This window comes from Syngnathoides biaculeatus, chromosome 11 (assembly GCF_019802595.1).
Source record: "Syngnathoides biaculeatus isolate LvHL_M chromosome 11, ASM1980259v1, whole genome shotgun sequence".
In the NCBI taxonomy this organism is placed as follows: Eukaryota; Metazoa; Chordata; class Actinopteri; order Syngnathiformes; family Syngnathidae; genus Syngnathoides; species Syngnathoides biaculeatus.
This window is the reverse complement of record NC_084650.1, coordinates 13,896,741-13,914,766: the sequence shown is the minus strand read 5'-3', so window position 1 is coordinate 13,914,766 and position 18,026 is coordinate 13,896,741. Positions and strand designations below refer to the sequence as shown.

The 18,026-nt window shown below is 43.1% G+C and overlaps 2 protein-coding genes across 7 annotated transcripts in view; one reads left to right on the top strand and one right to left on the bottom strand.

The window, feature by feature from the left end:
- The window catches only part of zdhhc9 (zinc finger DHHC-type palmitoyltransferase 9), a 33,710-nt gene extending 22,173 nt beyond the window's left edge, over nt 1–11,537 (bottom strand). The window contains exons 1-3 of one of the 6 annotated variants that reach the window (XM_061835017.1): nt 11,334–11,537; nt 10,880–11,231; nt 10,647–10,790 (exon numbers count right to left, since the gene is read on the bottom strand). In XM_061835017.1, coding sequence (XP_061691001.1) covers nt 10,647–10,790; nt 10,880–10,896 — 161 coding nt within the window. In that variant the 5' untranslated portion in view covers nt 10,897–11,231; nt 11,334–11,537. Of the gene's footprint in view, nt 1–10,646; nt 11,232–11,333 lie in introns of all 6 variants that reach the window. The other 5 variants (XM_061835012.1, XM_061835013.1, XM_061835015.1 and 2 more) reach the window with 5 other exon arrangements.
- Nucleotides 11,538–12,957: 1,420 nt separating this feature from the next.
- Nucleotides 12,958–17,744, top strand: trmt12 (tRNA methyltransferase 12 homolog). Its single transcript, XM_061835019.1, has 7 exons — nt 12,958–13,107; nt 13,289–13,436; nt 13,511–13,709; nt 13,784–13,934; nt 15,034–15,143; nt 15,216–15,373; nt 16,584–17,744. The coding sequence occupies exons 1-7, from the start codon at nt 13,055–13,057 to the stop codon at nt 16,956–16,958; spliced, it is 1,194 nt and encodes a 397-aa protein (XP_061691003.1). The 5' UTR covers nt 12,958–13,054; the 3' UTR covers nt 16,959–17,744.
- Nucleotides 17,745–18,026: the final 282 nt, after the last annotated feature.

Here is an 18,026-nt window from a genome sequence, read left to right as displayed (position 1 = left end):
CCACCCCCCACCCCCAGTTGATGAAGTACGACGACGCCGGTCGAGGGGCCGCCGGCGGAGTCACGCGCTATCATCAATTCCCATCAGGCAGGCCTGCGCTTCCTGGGCAGCCGAGGAGTGGGCTGATGATGCTACGGTGACACTGTGAGGTCATCACTCACAGAGTGAGAAGAGAAAGAGTGAACGGAATCACCCGCTCTATACCGAAGCGGTGGGGGGGTGGTTTGATTTCATCTGGAACACTTATTGATCTGATCAGCGCCCGCTCTTCTCACTCACTTTGTTATGATTATGTCGTTTGGGCATTTATGCAAGGTCAGATGCATTTCACCAATTTATTAAAGCGCATGTCGAGAGAAATCCATACTTTAAATTACTTGCAAAGCGACATTTTTTTTTAAACATACAATCTTCTTTTCCTTTCGGCTTGTCCCGTCAGGGGTCGCCACCGATGGTATTTCCTTTACAAATGTACTGGGTGAGGCTTATAATCAGTTGCGCTCTGTAGGACGGAAATTACGGTAATATTTTGAACATCGCATATGGTTTTCATTATGTAATTCGGTACTGTTTGCAAACGGACGTCACCTTCCTGAGAATCCCGCAATCAGCTGTTTATATTGCAACCGTAAAACCCACAACGATAACTTTATGCAGTTATGGTCCTTACCACCAGGTGTTTGCCCGATTATGGTTAGGGTGGTTAGGGAGGGGTGCACTTCACAAACGACAAAAGACCCTGACCCTAACCCTAAACCTAAACCTAACCCTATATACTGAATCAACATCAAGACATCATCCAGGAAGTAAAAACGTCAAAAATGGACAATGACCTGCTTACTAAATTAAATATTTTGGATTGGCCATCGTAAAGCACGGGCAGACCTGAAAAGCCGGCGTACAAACTTTTGTAAAGTTCTGTCAAGAGGAACTGCCCAAAATTCTTGCCGCTATTATGAAGCTGTGGAAGGATATTCAAACTGTTTGGTCATACAATTTAAAGGTAATACCACCAAATATGAAAGAGATGCATGAACTATTTGAATAAAGTTATTTTAAAAATGCCCAAACACGGTGACTCAGCTGGAAAACGTTGCCCTCACAGTTCTGAGGTCCCGGGTTCAATTCCAGCCCCGCCTGTGTGGAGTTTGCAGGTTCTCCCCGTCCCTGCGTGGGTTTTCTCCGGGCACTCCAGTTTCCTCCCTCATCCCAAAAAGCATGCAACATTAATTGGAGACACTAAATTGCCCCTAGGTGTGATCGCGAGTGCCGCTGTTTGTCTCTATCTGCCCTGCGATTGGCTGGCGACCAGTTCAGGGTGTACCCCACCTCCTGCTTGTTGACAGCTGGGATAGGCTCCAGCACTCCCGCAACCGTTGTGAGGATAAGCGGCTAAGAAAATGCATGGATAGTTATTAATAGGAGACTCTAAATTGCCCGTAGGTGTGATCGAGAGTGCCGCTGTTTGTCTCTATGTGCCCTGCGATTGGCTGGCGACCAGTTCAGGGTGTACCCCGCCTCCTGCCCGTTGACATCTGGGATAGGCTCCAGCACTCCCGCAACCGTTGTGAGGATAAGCGGCTAAGAAAATGCATGGATAGTTATTAATAGGAGACTCTAAATTGCCCGTAGGTGTGATCAAGAGTGCCGCTGTTTGTCTCTATGTGCCCTGCGATTGGCTGGCGACCAGTTCACGGTGTACCCCGCCTCCTGCCCGTTGACAGCTGGGATAGGCTCCAGCACTCCCGCAACCGTTGTGAGGATAAGCGGCTAAGAAAATGCATGGATAGTTATTAATAGGAGACTCTAAATTGCCCGTAGGTGTGATCGAGAGTGCCGCTGTTTGTCTCTATGTGCCCTGCGATTGGCTGGCGACCAGTTCAGGGTGTACCCCGCCTCCTGCCCGTTGACATCTGGGGAAGGGCTCCGGCACTCCCCGCGACCCTTGTGAGGATAAGCTGCTAAGAAAATGGATGGATGAAAATGCCTAAAATCTTTCATTGTATCCATTAGAAATGATTTGGTAATACAGTACTTATATCGACCTAAAACAGGAAAGGTGAAGTAAGATTTCATATAAAAGTTTTTTTTTTTTTTTTTATATTGTGTACTATGTAAATATTTACTATGAGTTCTAAGTGATTATAAGGACATAAAAGCATCCATTGGACCCAGGTTGAAAGCACAGTGACTCATACATCTTTATTAATACTTCACCGTTTCGAGCCGTCATGCATAATGCCTCTCGCCTCAAACAACGCCCGTCTTATAAACGTTTGACGGCCTGCTTCTTTTCCAGGGCGTCGGCTGGAGTGAAAAATAAAATTAAATAAAATCAAATAAAGGAGAAATAAAACTCTTATCTTATCCCAAATGCACCGAGATAAATATTTGATGAGAGCGAAGCCCACACAACCTGTGTTGGTTTCATCGCAAAACTTCTAAAAATCGGTACATAAATAATCATTTACGTTGGCTAGCGAAAAGTGCAACAGAGGTTTTCGAACGTCTGTTTTGAGATTTATTTTTTTTTTGCTTCCGTTTTCGAACGAAAATCGGTACTCGAACGACCGGCTGACCCAGGACGGAAAACAAACGTAAAAGACGTAACGCGGACGTGTCCCGGGAGTGACTTTTTCTTTTCTTCCACTTGAGCAATATTAACCCCCGATCATGGTTCCAAAGAAGCTGGTGCTGAAAAAACAAAAGTGGTGCATAAAACTGTCGACTTCAAGAAGGATTTGATTTGAGTTAAAGTATTTAAACTATACATGTATTTCTACTATGCATTTTATTATCAGGAAAAGCTAAAAAAAAAAAAAAAAAAAAAACACTTGAAATTTTTTTTTAAGGCTTGGAACGTATTATTTCATTTTCCATTAATTGTATTGGGAAAACGCGCTTCTGATTTCGAACATTTCATCTCTCGACCGGCCTTCTGGAACAGAATGTGGTCGAGAACCAAGGCACGACTGTATTTGTAAAATAAATACAGTAAACCCGCATTATTCACATGGGATAGGGACCAAGCCCAGCAAAAAAAAAATAAAAATCTCCAAACATGTATCGTTTCAAACTAATTTTGCATTACCCAGAAAAAAAAATAGATTTATGAGCATTTGATTTGAAAAGAAGAGCATCTGAAGTGCACATGTACGTCACCTTCAGAATACATAAAAAGAATTGTCAAACAAGAACAGGCATCCGCCGTTTCTTAGCTTGAGCTTTTTAATCGTCACTTCGCAGAGCAAAGACTCTTTAACTTCCACTAACAACCCAGGTTAAACTTCGCTCCTACCAAATCTACAAATATCCTACAAGTCAAAGTGCATCACTTTAAGATAAGATTAATTAGGCAGATGAATGTGTGCACGTGTACCAGTATATACTAAACGACAGGTGTCGAAGTCAAGGCCCGGGGGCCAGATCTTGGCCCGTAACGTGATTTTATGTGGCCCGCGAAGCCAAATCTAGAATGTGAATTTCAAAGATTCTTGTAAAAAAAATCTGTACCAAAATTTCAAACTGTCATATATCAGAAAATGATAAAAATTGAGATATTACAAGTATTTTTGTGTTACTAAACGTGAAAAGTTGAAAAACAGATTACCGTTGATTTCTGATTCCAGAACTAGTTCATAAATTGATGATGTAAACAGTCACTCAGATTTGACGAGATATAGATCATCTACTGCTAGCTTTCATCAACGGATTGACAGCAGATACCGCCGTAGATGATGATAGATTATAACGATGCATAACGATTGCCGACGAGAATGTTTGTTACAACGCATCGCTAGCTTGTTGCCACCAACGCCGAGTATGCTGAACTAAACTTTCAGCATTTTCAAAACATTTAGATGAAGTTTGTCGGATCAAGGATTTTTATTGATGAAAAATGTTAAATTCCGTGTTCTACTAATATCAGTTGATATTGGAAATTATCATTGTCGAATTTAGATTTTTTTCCATTTTAGTTATGTATTTGTTTATTTTATTTTTAATTGACAGTTATGTTACACAAATCCAGCTAATTATTTTAAAGTCTTGAGATTCCATTATCAATCACACCCGCAACTTTTTCCGCGGGCATGACCATCTCCACCCGCACATCTTTCCAAACGTGAGTGACTGATGTAAATACGATGCGACGATTCAATATTTTTCTGTTCCGCAGTCATAACGGCCCTCTGAGGAACAACGACGCGGCCCGCGAGAAAAATGAGTTTGACACCCCCGTACTAAATTTATACGGAAAAAGGTGTCGACATTCAACTAGATTTGGAAATCTGCATGGAAGTAGTAGCAGGCTGATGTCATAAATGAATTGCATTAATTTCATTTTACAGCACTTAATAAGAGTCAAAATGAAGCAACAATTAATAATCAGCACTCCTAGCATAGATTCATTAATTGCTATCCCTGCCTCATACATAGACCCATTTCTAATATCACCTTATTTACTACATGAGAAGGGTAACTGCCATTAAAAATTGTAATATTGTACCTCTCAAAAACATAAATATACATCTTTTTTACTAGACCGCAAAAGATTGGTTCCAAACGAAGCGGCTTCTGGTGGCGGCCGATCGAAACTATTCAAAGATTGCAGAAATATGTATAGTACCGCCGGAAAAGCGGTCAGACTTGCGAAATGATAACGTTATCAGATTTCTTGCAAGGGTTTTGTGGACTCAGGTGTTAAAAGAAGCATAAGCAAATGACGGGGGAAGGGGAGTGAAGGTGAACTTCAAACTGGCAGCTCTTCCATCTTTGCGTCCTTCAAAACTCTTTCGAAAAGCTAATCCGCGTATTTGAAAGCGGCCAGTCTGAGGCATCAGAGGATCCAATCGGTCACCCCCACCCCTCCAGTTTAAATCCATCTTGCCGGTTATGCAACATTAAAATACCATACGAGAGCGATAAAACATGCAAGGCCCGGGGGAGGGGGGGGGTGGGGGGGTCATGGGCCTTTTTATGGGATTAAATATAGGATTCGAGTGATTGCATCATACAATATCCGCCAAGTGAAGCAAAGAATAATAAACTGGTGATTTTTTTTTTTAACCGAATGTGGAAATGTGAACTTTCTGTGGGATCCTTAAAAAAAAAAAAAAAAAAAAAAAAAAAACACAAAGTGACTGAAAAATCAGAGAATAAATAAATAATAAATATATATATATATATATATGTGTGTGTGTGTGTGTGTGCATTTTTTTATGTATATTTTTTTTACAATATTCAAAACTCCAGGAACTTTTCCATCATTTCATACCATCTATTTGCCTTCCTGTTGATTTTATTTCATTTCGTCCATGTCACCACTAACGACCCGGGCTAATCTTAACTTTCAAGTCAAATGTTGTTTCTTTGTGGAGTTTTTTTTTTTTTTTTTTTAAGCATATAATCAAGATAGTGGTGGTCAAGGCACAGTGGTGCCTCAGCTGGGAAAGCGTCGGCCTCACAGTTCTGAGGACACGGGTTCGATCCCGGCCCCGCCTGTGTGGAGTTTGCACGTCCTCCATGTGCCTGCGTGGGTGTCCTCCCGCATCCCGAAAACATGCAACATTAATTGGACACTCTAAATTGCCCCACGGTGCGATTGCGAGTGTTTGTTTGTCTCGACGTGCCCTGCGATTGGCTGGCAACCAATTCAATACTGCCCAATGACAGCTGGGATAGGCTCCAGCACTCCCCGCGACCCTCATGAGGATAAGTGGCAAAAGAAAACGGATTGACGGGTGGATGGAAATACAAATGAGGGCCTCCAGAGGAAGCCGGGGACAAAGCTTGGAGATGTGTGCCGGATAAAAGCAGGATGAACTCTGGAGAGGGCATAAATCAGTTGACTGAGATATAAGCAGAGCCCAGAGGCCGCTTTCCTATTGGCCGAGCAGGGGAAAGGGTGAGGCTGGAAGCTGGAGGAGGATCTGGTGTCGGTTACAAGATCTGCAGCATCTCTGCGGGCTTGGCCCTGCGTGCCTCCTCCTCTTCCTCTTCCTCTCCTTTACTTTTCCTCACGCAACACGGCCCGAGCGGACAGCCCGGACACACCGAGAGCTTCCGCCCGGCGACTCGCACGCGCAGAGGAACGGCGAGCGCAGACGTCCTGGGGCGGGCAAGCATACGATGCGCCCGCGAGCTTCCGCCGGGCACCGCGTCAACGTGCGCTCACTGGCGTACAACCGGAAAGAGGCCCACGCTTTAAAGTCTCACGTCACAACACGTCATCCGCCAACGCGAGCCCCGCTGATGCTGCAGGGGAATCGCAAGCACGTGAATATTTGCGTCTCAGCCCAACCGCTTAGAGTCGACTAGCCGCAAAATGCGTCGGGATTTTTCGAGACCGGTGAGCAAAGTCCACAGGAAGAATAACCTGGACACAAGTTGCGGCTTCCCTTCTCGCGCTTTTCAAATCGAAAGCCTGCTGACGTGCCGTCTCTCCGTTTGGGAGGGTTTCCACTCTGCCAACCATCCCAAGCCACCGGTTGGCAAATGTCATTGTGCAACGAAATCCCGGTCCCGTGCACACCGATTGAACCACTGATCAATCTTAACCAGTCACTCACATTTGAAAAAAAACATGTACGGGTGTGGCCAGTCATGCCCGCAGACATAAAGTTGCGGGTGTGGTCCATCGGTCATGCCCGCAGATATAAAGTTAGGGGCGTGTGTTCTCTTTCTAATTATGAGTGTACCCCTTTAAGTGCAGAGGGGGGCGGTGTCAGGTAAACCAGGAAGTATAAGTAGGTCTGAGCCACTGATCTTAAAAAAGACTGGATGGCTCATTGGCCACCAAAACCGAAGTCGCCGTCCGCCATCTTGATACTCCCAAGACAAGCATGCTGACCTGTGCAGCGACAGCAATTAACAGCATTAAAACTTTCCACAGGTAAGTTAGAAAGATTTACTTTGACACTGTTAAAGTGTGTTTGTAAAGGTTTTTTTTTTTTTTAATTTTCTGATGAGCTTATTTCACTTGAACAAAGTTTTGTTTACGGTTGTTGCTGTTGACTGTTCACTCTCTGCTTCACCTTTATAGGCCGACAGTTTTTCATGAAAAAGCGATGTAAATATTTTCCCAAACTTCATCAGTGGACAAGGAAGAAAACTGTGACATTTTTTTGATGAATTTCATAAAACAGAACTGTGCATATTGAGTTTGATTTTCAACTGCGAGGAAACAAGTTTAAATTTTCTGTATGAAGTAGGATGTCGTAGAGACAACAAATGAACAATGCGTTTAGCATGTATTTTCCCATTTCCACAAATATATCTAACTGATTGACTTAAAATTTTATATTTTTACGACAAAAAATGCTTGGTTTTTGGTTATGTTATGATAGCGTTTCACAGCATATTTTGGGAAAAGTTAACATGTCACGGAAATCGGGCCCTAGCTAATATGCAAAGTTTCTTGCTAGTCACGGTGTTCTATGCCTTTCCTTTGCACTCCGCCTTTTTTGGCTTACCAAGTCCAATTAAAAATCATTTACGTTACCAGAAATGAAAAAATGTCACGCTCAAACGACCAGTTTTAATTCTACATGCCAAACTTTGGGGAAAAACCCCGCCATAATCCAACCCGTAAACCACGTCCTCCACACGTTTTGGGAGTACCAAGATGGCGGCCAACTGGCTTCAACCAATCGACATACCGCTCGATGTGGATGCGCGATCCAGTCTTTTTTCTTAGCAGCGGTTCCTTGTTAGAGACAGTGCGCTTCCGTGTTTCAAAAGAAAACAAAAAGACGTCAGGCTGTGGTTCACTGCGCAGGATCGAGAGTGTGCGACAAGTCCACAACTGCGCAATTGCACAGCTTAGAGGGAACATCGGTCAAGACTACACAAAATAAGCGACGTCTTTCGATATCCATCCATTTCTACTTGTAAAAAATGTTACGCACTGTGCAGATTTGCGAGTTTTCCCACCAGTAATACCCCCTCCGTCACTGGGGTTACATTCCAAACAACCCTTCCATGACTGAAATACGCTATAAATAAAACACCCGCTTTAAATACGCGCATGACCGTGCTTTTATGGCATATACGGCACTTCATTTTTCTCTACGGTCTTTAAACGCACTTTTAAAACAATACAAGAATGAGATTATTGCTTTCATCGTATAAATTTGAGACTGACTTTCTTTCTTCCTTTTTTTTTGTTGCTTTGTTTATCCTTTCCATTCGCGCACCTGGCCTCCTCTTTCGGCGATTTAACACCGACTAAAAGAGACGTTCCCCTCCCCGAACGGAGCCGGTAGCTGCCGACAAAAGAGAAGCGTCACGTCGCCTCGCCTGCGTTTGGATCAGAGCCAGTTAAGAGGACACTGCCTGCTCTGTTCTGTTCTGCTGTTCTCGGCCCGGTGGGGCTCCTTCCTGCGCACAATATGGTGATTTTGTATCGCCAGACAATTATTTATTTATGAACTCCATCAAAACAAACAACTTCAATGGTCACATGTACGCTACTACACAAAATAAATAGTTGCTTTGCTGAAATGTGAAGCCTCGGGGGTGTTTGTCCGCAAAATATTTTTGCACGCGGTCTTGAGGATTTTGAAGATGACACCCGCCCAGGTCTCAGCCTTAATATCTAACCAGACATAAAAGATAATCACGCCCGGGCTGTGCAGCAACATGAACGTCGGCACACTAACGACTCTCCAGCTATTAGTCTGTGCCGACCCTCGCACCGTCGCGATCGTCTCGCTTTCTCTTTGTGCGAAAGCTCCTCCGCGCAGCCACACGAGATTTCCCCCAACAATGGCGTGCTGGCAAAATGTTGAATCTGGATGCAACGGACACTTCGAACAGAGTACAACGCAGCGAGAATTGTTAAAAAGGGATTATGATTTCCAAAGAAATTGAATTACTGTGTCAGAAAAAAAAAAAATAATAATAATTTCAGGGAATCTTGTTGTGGAGTATCGGGTAGAGAAAATCCGTCTTTAAAAAGTCTTCAAGTTAGGGTAAAACATCCATCCAGTTTCTTAGCTGCTTATCCTCACGAGGGTTGCGATATTGCTGGAGCCTATCCCAGGTGTCAGATCCCGGGCAGGAGGCGGGGTACTTCCTGAACTGGTTGCCAGCCAATCGCAGGGCACACATAGACAAACAGCCGCACTCACAATCACACCTAGGGGCAATTTAGAGCGTCCGATTAATGTTGCATGTTTTTGGGATGCGGGAGGACACCGGAGTGCCCGGAGAAAACCCCAACGCAGGTACGGGGAGAACATGCAAACTCAAAATACGGTCACCTGCTTTTTTTTTGTTCATTTTTTTGGGTGAAATCTATGAAATCTGACTGAGTGAAACCTCGTTCATATCGTCAAAAAGACAACCCGACACTTTACATTCTGCCATATTCGAGAGAGGGAGTGACGAGAAAAACCTTCAAAATCAAGCCCAGATTTTCCGCCTCGCAGGAAAGCTATTAAAAATTGAAAGAGAGGTCAGGCGTAAAACTTCAGGAAGAAGCTGTGAACCTTGCACATACGCTACAAAATCTACTGCGAGTTAGTCATGTCACTTTATATCACTTTTAAATATATCCCACAACACAGCAAAATGAAAAAAAAAAAAAAGTCATATTTGAGGAATACTGAAATGGTTTAGGCCGCTCGGTGGATCAGCTGGTAAAAGTGTTGGCCTCACAGTTCAGAGGTCCCGTGTTCAATCCCAGACCCGCCTGTGTGGTCGACCGGTTTCCTCCCACATCCCCAAAAACATGCAATATTAATTGGAGACTCTAAATTGCCCCTAGGTGTGATTGTAAATGCGACCGTTTGTCTCGATGTGCCCTGCGATTGGCTGGAGACAAGTCCAGGTTGTACCCCGCCTACTGCCCGTTGACAGCTGGAATAGGCTCCAGCACTCCCGCAACCGTTGTGAGGATAAGCAGCTAAGAAAATGCATGGATAGTTATTAATTGGACACTCTAAATTGCCCCTAGGTGTGATTCTGAGTGCAACCGTTTGTCTCTATGTGCCCTGCGATTGGCTGGCAACCAGTTCAGGGTGTACCCCGCCTCCTGCCCGTTGACAGCTGGGATAGGCTCCAGCACTCCCTGCGACCCTTGTGAGGATAAGCAGCAAAGAAAATGGATGGATGAAATGGTTTAACATTTACAATCGTTAGCCCTGAGCAGATCGAGGAGGGTAAAAAACAACAACAACAACACATGATCATCACTCAAGATCATCTTTCACAAACGTTTCAAACTTGTTCAACATTTATGATTGTCGGCAATTTTTCACGAATATTATGAAGCGGGAGAAAAACACTGAACAAACACTACAGGATAATCTTTTGGAAGCCTCCGATAATCAGCCCCAAGGGTGGGGAAAAGACTCAAATTGGGCCCGATTGTGGATATGTGAAATGTTGCCTGTTTTAGGAGAGTTCTTAGATAAACTTAAGGAATCGGTGCAAAATTATTATTATTATTTTTTTTTTTTTGGGGGGGGGGATATCAGGGGAAAGCACATGCGATGAGATGAGATATTAACTTTTAAAGGATTTAACTTTTGGTATTTACTGGAACAATGTGGAGGCGTCGGGGAACGTTTCAACCAATAAGTGACAATTTAATTGCAAATAATAAAAATGGAAAAAAAAAAAAAAAAAAGCAGTGGACTTACTCGAAGGCGAAGAAGAGGGCGCAGGTCCCGATGATGAGGAAGAGGGTCAGGTAGAAGACGCCCTTCTGGCGGGCCATCATCACTCGCCCGTCGCAGCAAAAAGTGTTCTTGCCGGGAAGCTTCTCCCATTTCCGCACCTTCCTGCTGATCATCACCGCCGACATGGCGCTTGTTGACGAGCACGCTTCAGATACGTTTAAAAAAAAAATAATAATCCTGCAGATGTTACTCACTGAGCAACGTGACACATTTCTGCATGTTCTATGGTTTAATTAAAAATATAAATAATAAAAAAAAGAGAGTGCATGGAAACGGGGGGCAGAGAAAGGTTCGCAGTCACATTGTCATCAGCGGTGTTTGCGGTCTTTTTCTGCGGCAGCACATTCCCACGACGACGCCGACATCAAACCGGGATCCTTGACGCCCTTTCTGGAGGAAATTACGCGTTCATCCGCGGGCGCTTGATTGCAGACCTTTCCACTCCCTCTCCGCAAATAATGAGAACACGGTAAGTCCACCCGTGGAGGAGCGAACCTTGACCCCCCCTCGGCTGACAAACAAGTCCACGCTTGGCCGGGCAAGCGGCTTCCCATTGATTTAAAAATAAAAATAAAATAATTAAAAAAAAAAAAATCAACACTTCATCTCGTGATGACAGTACATAAGATTAAGTATGTCAAAAAATACCTGCGTGGCAAGAGAAACTAGCTGATTGGCGTGCGCTGCTTGCCCAGCCGCAGGATGCCAAATTCGCTCGGCGTTCGTGTCAATGGCAGCAGGAAACACGCCCAGATGGAACTCTGCCCTTAAAGGGCCAGCGCAGGTAGATGCTACTAGTGCAGGGAGGGAACAAAGGACACAAACCGGCCCACGCTTATAGCAACAGTACCACTGATCAAAAAAAAAAAAAAAAAAAGGACTGGATAGCGCATACACATCGAGCGGTATGTCGATTGGTTGAAGCCAGTTGGCCGCCATCTTGGTACTCCCAAACCGTGTTGGAGGACACGGTTTACAAGGTTGGATTATGGATGGGTGGGGTCTTCTAAAAGTTTGGCATGCAGAATTAAAACTGGTCGGTTCTGGTAACATGAATGATTTTTAATTGGACTTGGTAAGCCAAAAAAGGTGAAGTGCAAAGGAAAGGCATAGAACACAGTGACGAGCAAGAAACCTTGCATATTACCTAAGGCCCGATTTCCCTGACATGTTAACTTTTCCCAAAATACACCGTGAAGCACTCTCATCAAAAAAAACTACGCATTTTTTGGTCATAAAAACATTCAATTTGAAGTCAATTAGTTCGATATATTTTTGGAAATAAGATGCTAAACACGTTGTTCATTTGTTGTCTCTGTGACATCCTATTTTAGACAGAAAATTTAAACTTGTTTCCTCGCATTTGAAAATCAAATTCAATTTGCAGAGTTCTGCATTATGAAATTCATCAAAAATTTCTACAGAAAATTTGTTTTCTTGCTGATCCACTGATGAAGTTTGGGAAAATATTGACATCGCTTTTTCGGGAAAAACCGTCGGTCTATGAAGGTGAAACAGAACAGTGAACTTGTTGTCTCTACGACGTCCTATTTCCTTGCTAAAATTTTTCTATAGAAATTCTATAGAAATCTAAAGAATTCTATAGAATTTGTACAGAACAACTTGTTCTATAGAACTTTGGCTGCAGCTAACTCAGCTATCGTGTACTCTTGTACACTAACGTCTCAATTTTCTCACAAATTTACTGTATTTTCTACCGGTCACGAACAGACGGGTAAATTTAGGTATGTTTAGTAGAACATAAAGTTAATATACTTTTGGGAATTGAACAAAGTCGCAAGGAGGTCTTGGAAAAACTTTAATTATTATTCTACTACTCATATCGTGTGTTGTTCATATTGCTACAGTTTACCCGCGACATAATGACGTACTGAACAATAAAATGTTCTTCCATTATACCATCACGCGATTATTATTTCTGTTTTGTTGGTGTGTCGTGAATTTTTCTCATGTAAAAATGCATGCATAATTAAAATATTTACGGTCATAAGGTGTCAAAGATGAGACGCATTACGAACCTCCTCAGCAGTGTGTTCTTTTGCGGCCTCTGTCGGCAACAGCCCGCAACTTGTCCAAACTACGATTTTTTTTAACCAATTTAATGAAGTTGATTAATTACGTTTACTTTGAAATTGATTATCTTTGAAGATAAATACATTATTTTAGTTTGAACTCGGGATAAAAATTATCTAACAGCTGTTCTGTACTCGTATTTTAGTGTTACTGTAGTCCGTCGTTCTCAATCGTCCGGGTGGAAACCAGCATTGCCGTTTACGTGTCTGCGTTTACGTTTTTCCACATCGCCATTCTTTATTTTACAAGTGAATATGATGTCATTTTTATTTTAAATGGAAACTGTGCCCTGCCTCCGCGTGTCCCGTTGCCGCGCACAGCAATTCCGGTAATCTACTGACAAGGAATTGTCTTGAAATTGGTAGAGGTTAGCATGCTTAGCAAAAGACGTGTACAGTATAATCAATTTGCCCGGACTGATTTCCAAGTTGTTGTTTGTTTTTTTTTTCCTCCCTTCTTTTTAAGACATGATATTAACATGTTTTTTTTTTGTGTCTATTCATATTCAGGGAAGACCTCCAATCCCGAAATTTCCTCGACCGAAGTTTATGTATTGTGAACGAGCCTACTGGGACTGTCCTGCTGCCCGTTTTGCCTTCATCTTTACCACAACTTGACGTGACGTTTCTAAAAGAAGTCGCAACAGTATGGTGCGAGGTAATGAAACACTCATTAAATACAACTAAATCCAATTAAACTGCCTCCACAATGGGAACTTACATTGTCCACAGCCTTCTCTGGTGTCCAAGAAAGAGAGAAGCAAGAGGAGAAGTGATGAGCTGGAGAATTTCCTCCAGGAGTTGGTGGAAGCTTACGGAGAAAGTTGGACGAAGGAATTGAAAGAGGATCTTCCCCGCAGCTTCCAGCGGCATGGAGATTTAGTCCTGCTGGGGCACAAATGTTTCTCCCTGCCCCTATGGAAGAAAATGGGTAAATGTTGACAAATTCCCCGCTAAAGTAAGCGCCGGTTGGATTATAAACTCTTTTTCTCCTGTTTGTTTTAGATCAACGGCTGTGGCGCGCGGTCGCCAAAGGCCTGGGAGCCAAACGGCTGGCGAAGATGAGCCGAATATCCGGCGACGGCTTCCGATCTCCTCGGGTGACCGTGCTGCTGGGAGACCGGACCTGGGTCAAACACGTGGACAACGGCATTACGTGAGCGCCCTGCAGACTCGCGCTTTCGCTCCTTGTTGTTTACCGATGGGATTTGTGTATACACGTTGGGCACAACTGCATAATAGCTGGGTAATAGCGAAGCAAAGCAAATGTATTTGTATGGTGAATTTCATACACAAGGTGCTTTACATGATTAAAGGCATTTGAAAACAAAGAGGAAAAAAAACATTTAAAATGGGATAAAAACAAAAATGACAAACAATATTTAAAAAAGACAATTAAAACCCGCATACAGTGCAAGTAATATGATCAAAAAGTGGATATATTATAAAAAGCATGAGCAAAAAAGATAGCATCCAAAAAAGAGCTTCTTTTGCATTACACATTTTGTAAATCATATTGAAGATGTTTTTGTTACAATTCCAGTTGAATAGAATGTCGAAATTGGCCTTTTTTTTTTTTGCAAATTTTAATTAATGTTTTTTAATTCAAATTTAAGAGACAACTGTATTGGGGTTGCACTGTGTGCAAGTACTAAAAGTACTCTAATACCATGATCCTGCATCTTTTTACTCCTGATGTTTTTTTTGTTTGACAGATAAGCAATGTAGTATAATGCACGATGTCCATATTTTCAGCAGAGTAGTTTATTTTGATAACTGTGACGGTACTGCAGGTCTGAAAGGATTGCTATTCCAGGTATGAGATATGTCATGTATGTATCAGACTTCCGACAATAAAGTAACTTGAACAAACAACTCCACAAATAAGAGATAAAATGTGCTTGCTTCAAGCTGTTGAATCGTCACTCACAATTAATATTTAATATGCAGCTGCCATTCAAAACAAATGCAGTAGATAAGCAAAAAAAAAAAAAAAAGTAGTACTAACGTTACTACAATTAGAAACCTTCAAACAGCACAGTTAGGTTTGTGTCCAATCAAAGTGAATTCTTTCATACCCTTTAAAAGCGTTGCAAGCGGTCTCGCATGCAGATGTTGGTAAATGTGGAAGAGGATCCAGAGATCCGGGCGTTACTTTAGCGGGTACCCTTGCTCAATCCAGAACGGGTTTGTGAAAAACCGGACCTTATTGATCTCTGTTTCCTGACGCCCACATCGTGTCTGTCTTATTGCAGGTACGAGTTTGATGTCACCAAATGCATGTTTTCTGCTGGGAATATTACAGAGAAGCTTCGGGTTGCCGGGTTCGACTGCCGGGGCGAGACGGTGGTTGACTTATATGCGGGTAAAGAACTTCTACCTCTGTTAAACGGCAACAAAACAGCAATGCGGTTACTCGCTCGTTTTTTGCCGTCAGGTATCGGATACTTCACACTTCCATATTTGGTCCACGCGAAAGCGGCACATGTCCACGCCTGCGAGTGGAACCCGCATGCGCTCGAGGCTCTGCGTAAAAACCTCGCAAGCAACAGAGTACAGGACCGCTGCACAGTTCACCCTGGGGACAATCGACAAGTAATGTATTTCTTACTGTACTGTAATTGCGATTATAAGCCTCACCCAGTACACGTGTAAAGGAAATACCTTTTGGTACATACATAAGCCGCACCTGTGTAAAAGCCGCAAGTGGCCACATTGAAACACGAGATATTTACAAAAAAAGATGGTACACAGAAAGAGTTTTCAATGTTTTAAAACCTTAGCTTAGCTTAACATAGCAACATCACGAGAGCACAAACAGGGATGGTTAAAAAAAAAAGCCAAAAAAAAACATGTTGGTAAAAAAATAAACAGCCACGGCAGCTAGACAGTATCAACACGGTAGCTTGTTAAAAAAAAAACATACCAGTAAAAATCACTGAGACATGGCAGTAACACAGCAGCAACATGCTAGCACAGCGCTAACAAGTGTGGTTTAAAAAAAAAAAAAAAAAAAACATACCGGTAAAAATCACTGAGACGCAGCAGTAACACAACAGAAACACGCTAGCGCGGCGCTAACAGGGCCAGTTAAAAAAAATTACACACCGGTAAAAATCACTGACACACAGCAGTAACACAACAGCTACATGCTAGCACAGCGCTAACAGTGCCGCTTAAAAAAAACATACCTAAATCAATGAGACGCGGCAGAAACACGCACGCTAGCACAGCACTAACCCTAGCGCAGCACTAACAGTGCTGGTTAAAAAAAAAAAAAACATTCCTGTAAAAGTCACTTCCTCAGCACATATATTCCACCGGTCTCACGTTTACCTTTTCCCGTCGAGTGCCCCCTTGGGGCCGTAAGGAAAAACCCACCACTGCATAAGCCGCAGGGTTGAAAGCGTGTGAAAAAAGTCACGGCTCATAGGCCGGAAATTACTGGATGTGCTTTTCACCTTCATTATATTTTACCTGTACGCCAAAAAGACAGAGCGTTAGGTACCCGATTAGTAATGTTCTGTAATATGAATGATAGTTTTGAGACCAGTTCAGGGTGTAGTCTGCCTTGCGCCTGAAGCTAGCTGGGATAGGCTCTAGCTTTACCGCGACCCTTGTGAGGATAAGCAACTTGGATAATGGCTGGATGGATTAATATTTTCCATGTAGCATATTTATAACATCGGGATTTTTTTTTGTCTTTGTTGAAACCGCTGGCAACATAAGTGAGTACACCCTGTAGTGAAAATATCAAAACTTCACAATTTAAGACAAATTCCCAAAAAATTATTTTTTTTCTCAGGTTCAGCTGTGCAACATTGCAGACCGGGTGAACATGGGTCTCATACCAAGCTCCGAGGACAGCTGGCCAGTCGCCTGCCGCCTGCTGAAGAAAACCACCGGCGGTATTTTACACATCCACCAAAACGTCACATCACCAAAGACGGCCGCCGCCTCCCAAGGAAGCCGTGACGTGGACTGCAGGGTACCCGGGAAGAGACCTGACGGAGAGGCGTGGCGGACCTGGGCTGGCGAGACCGCGGTCCGCATCGCGCGTCTTTTGGAGGAACTCACTGCTACTGTGTGGAGAACCAACGTCCGACACATTGAGCACGTGAAGTCATACGCGCCTCACGTGCATCACGTTGTGCTGGACTTGGAGTGCAGGCCGACCTGAATGAAGACACAGTCAAGCCTCGGTTCTCGAACGTCCCCGTTTTCGAACAAAAATCGGCACTCGGAACGGCCCGGACAAAACCCGGAAATAACATATTGCGCGCGGTCAGACCAGCTGACCCACGACGGGCTTTGTTGTGAATTCCCACGGCGCCGAAAAAACCTTGACATAACATAATGCGGCCGACGCAAGCAGCTGACCCCACCCACGACGGGTTTTGTTGTTGTCAATTCGAACCCCCCCACCCCCGTATTAACCCCCAATCATGGCTCCAAAGAAGGCAAGTTACTTGTTGTAAAGTTATTCTGCATTTTTGTTAATAAAAAAAAGTTTACAATGCTGGGGGACGAGTCGTGACAGATACGGCAATGCGCTCCCAGCCTAGCGTACTCTACTACTAAAGCATACATTTTAAGCAAAAAATACATATATTTCTTAAATTATTTTATTATGTAAAGTATTTTAACTATACATGTATTTCTACTGTGCAGTTTATTATCAGGAAAAGCTAAAAAAAATGCTTTAAATAGCCTAATTCTTTAGGCTTGGAACGGATTATTTCTTTTTCTATTCATTGTAATGGGAAACATAGATTTGTTTTTGAACAAATCACTTCTCAAACCGTTTTCTGGAACGGATTGTGGTCGAGAAGGCATCACTGTACAAATTTTTTTTTTTGGGGGGGGGCGGCAGCACAGTGACAGAGACTGAACTCTAAAATGGCAAATTCACTTGAGCACTGTTTAGTGTGTCTTTGCTCGTATTTCCCAAATCCAGATGTGAATATTAAAACATAAAACACTTTATTTTTGTTTGATTCTATTTTTACGTATTGGGGTCGACAGATACCACGGTGACCTGCTGTCTACCATCCGGGTCCGAAGTTCAGGGTTTAAAACTGCTCCGACCTTCTTCCTTCGCTCACGAGTGAAAATATTGGTGGGGGTGTTTTTCTGTGCAAAATAAGTATCTAAAAATATCTGGTCATGCTTGCCGATCCAGTTGGGTGATAAATCAAACATTAAAAATATGTAATATTGGTGAACTGAGATGACAAGTGGGGAATGT

Bases quoted from the DNA above. Each gene is read 5' to 3' on its own strand.
- trmt12 (XM_061835019.1), top strand. From the start codon at position 13,055: ATGGAAACTGTGCCCTGCCTCCGCGTGTCCCGTTGCCGCGCACAGCAA. The intron at 13,108-13,288 runs GTAATCTACTGA...ATTCATATTCAG, and splicing joins TGCCGCGCACAGCAATTCCG to GGAAGACCTCCAATCCCGAA. The intron at 13,437-13,510 runs GTAATGAAACAC...CATTGTCCACAG, and splicing joins TCGCAACAGTATGGTGCGAG to CCTTCTCTGGTGTCCAAGAA.